At 37.5% G+C, this 2,472-nt stretch overlaps 1 protein-coding gene across 1 annotated transcript in view; it reads right to left on the reverse strand.

Annotated features, from left to right (window-relative positions):
* LOC111083433 overlaps positions 1 to 2,114 on the reverse strand; it is a 4,701-nt gene extending 2,587 nt beyond the window's left edge. The window contains exons 1-2 of the mRNA XM_022379942.1: positions 2,019 to 2,114; positions 202 to 449 (exon numbers count right to left, since the gene is read on the reverse strand). Of these exons, the coding sequence (XP_022235650.1) occupies positions 202 to 449; positions 2,019 to 2,114 (344 nt within the window). The remainder of the gene's footprint in view (positions 1 to 201; positions 450 to 2,018) is intronic.
* Positions 2,115 to 2,472: the final 358 nt, after the last annotated feature.

Here is a 2,472-nt window from a genome sequence, read left to right on the forward strand (position 1 = left end):
AATAAGAAACTACCAGAGTTCCGTCTGTAGACCCATCAACTCTCGATAATAAGAAACTACCAGAGTTCCGTCTGTAGACCCAGCAACTCTCGATAATAAGAAACTACCACAGTTCCGTCTGTAGACCCAGCAACTCTCGATAATAAGAAACTACCAGAGTTCCGTCTGTAGACCCATCAACTCTCGATAATAAGAAACTACCAGAGTTCCGTCTGTAGACCCATCAACTCTCGATAATAAGAAACTACCACAGTTCCGTCTGTAGACCCAGCAACTCTCGATAATAAGAAACGTCCACAGTTCCATCTGTAGACCCAGCAACTCTCGATAACAAGAAACTTCCACAGTTCCATCTGTAGACCCAGCAACTCTCGATAATAAGAAACTTCCACAGTTCCGTCTGTAGACCCAGCAACTCTCGATAACAAGAAACTACCACAGTTCCGTATCTGTAGACCCAGCAACTATCAATAACAAGAAACTACCACAGTTCCGTCTGTAGACCCAACAACTCTCGATAATAAGAAACTACCACAGTTCCGTATCTGTAGACTAACAAAAAAGAAAACGAAAATCTAAAAGCCCTCACTGTTTAAGTGCCTATTTAATGTTGACGTGTAGTGAGCAAATAAACATGATTAAACATGACTAGAAACATGACTAAACATGATTAAACATGACTAGAAGCATGACTAAACATGATTAAACATGACTAGAAACATGACTAAACATGACTAGAAGCATGACTAAACATGATTAAACATGACTAGAAACATGACTAGAAACATGACTAAACATGATTAAACATGACCAGAAGAAGAAACTTCACCATCTTGATTTGTTTGGTTTTTACAGAAAAAGGAAAAGACAACATACAGAGTTATTTCCGCGAACCCGAAATCTGGTGGTCCAACTGACCCACTGGTTTCATGGTATGCAGACTGTAATAATGATCCCAGTGGAATACAAAATGGCGTCATTGTGGCGTTTTGGTAAGTCTTACAATGTTACTTTAAACCTGCTGTGTTAATACTTGATACGGATTTATCCAATATTTCTATTAATCTTTTCTTCATATGTTAATTACTGTAATATTGCTAAGTTCATTCTTCTCACATAATGACCTAATTCTCCTCGAATCCTCAACTATTTACTCAACCTATAACCCAAACCGTTTTCTCACATATCAACTATTTACTCAACCTATAACCCAAACCGTTTTCTCACATATCAACTATTTACTCAACCTATAACCCAAACCCATTCTTGTAGCTCATTGTTTGTGTTGGATATTCGTTATTCTTCTACGTTCTTCTAGCTCATTGTTTGTGTTGGATATTCGTTATTCTTCTACGTTCTTGTAGCTCATTGTTTGTATTGGATATTCGTTATTCTTCTACGTTCTTGTAGCTCATTGTTTGTATTGGATATTCGCGCCAAGAATTACCTGCTCTACCTGTTCTTAATATTCATGTGATAGACAGAAGGCAGCTGGTCAACAGCACTTACCGCCAACTCTTGGGTTCAATAAAAATAAGATGCCAACGTTTCGACATGCAGAATAATTTATTTGTATAAACTTAAAAGCAGAAAAATATGCGCTAAAAAACTCTACATGTTTCCGTGGAACATGCTCCGCCATCTACAGGTACGTGACTGTCATTCACAGCGCACCTATGGCCCCAAGTGCAGAGCGCCATTTTGTGTCAACGAGACACGAGCCATAGACCGGTATGCTTGATCTCTAGACCATGACTGGTCATCCCTACTGAAGTCGCTCTAGTACAGATAGATGGAAAAAGAGGAAATAGTCAGGAAATATGAGAAATGGAAATATTAAATACCAGAGTGGAAGAAAATAATGGAAAAGATAAAGAAATCAACTATAACGACCATATTAAACCATCGTCTTAAAACAAATAAAAACCAAAGGCGCTAGCATAAGTTACTACCCTGCTACTGACGAGAGAAAAAAAGATCGCCCCCCCGTCACTTCAGTGGACCTTATAAAATCTGACACATTCTTTTCTTCCGCTCAAAGCCCAGTCCTTAAGAATGTTAGCTAAGATTGGACATTTAACAGTGACTGACTCTCTGTAAGAAACCTTCGCCATAGTTCACAACGACTACTGGCAAAATGAAAAGAAAAAATATAAGAAAATCCTCTCCACAGTATAGAAAAGTGTCTCTCTATCTCTTGGATACAAAACTGGAAGAAATCTTTTAAATTGGATATCAATAAAGCATAGAAAAGTTCCAGACATTATTTTATGGATATGTGAGAAAATGGTTTGGGTTATATAGGTTGAGTAAATAGCTGATATGTGAGAAAACTTAGAAGAATAACGAATATCCAACACAAACAATGAGCTACAAGAATGTAGAAGAATAACGAATATCCAACACAAACAATGAGCTACAAGAATGTAGAAGACTAACGAATATCCAACACAAACAATGAGCTACAAGAAC

This window comes from Limulus polyphemus, unplaced genomic scaffold (genome assembly GCF_000517525.1).
Source record: "Limulus polyphemus unplaced genomic scaffold, Limulus_polyphemus-2.1.2 Scaffold9491, whole genome shotgun sequence".
Taxonomy (NCBI): domain Eukaryota; kingdom Metazoa; phylum Arthropoda; class Merostomata; order Xiphosura; family Limulidae; genus Limulus; species Limulus polyphemus.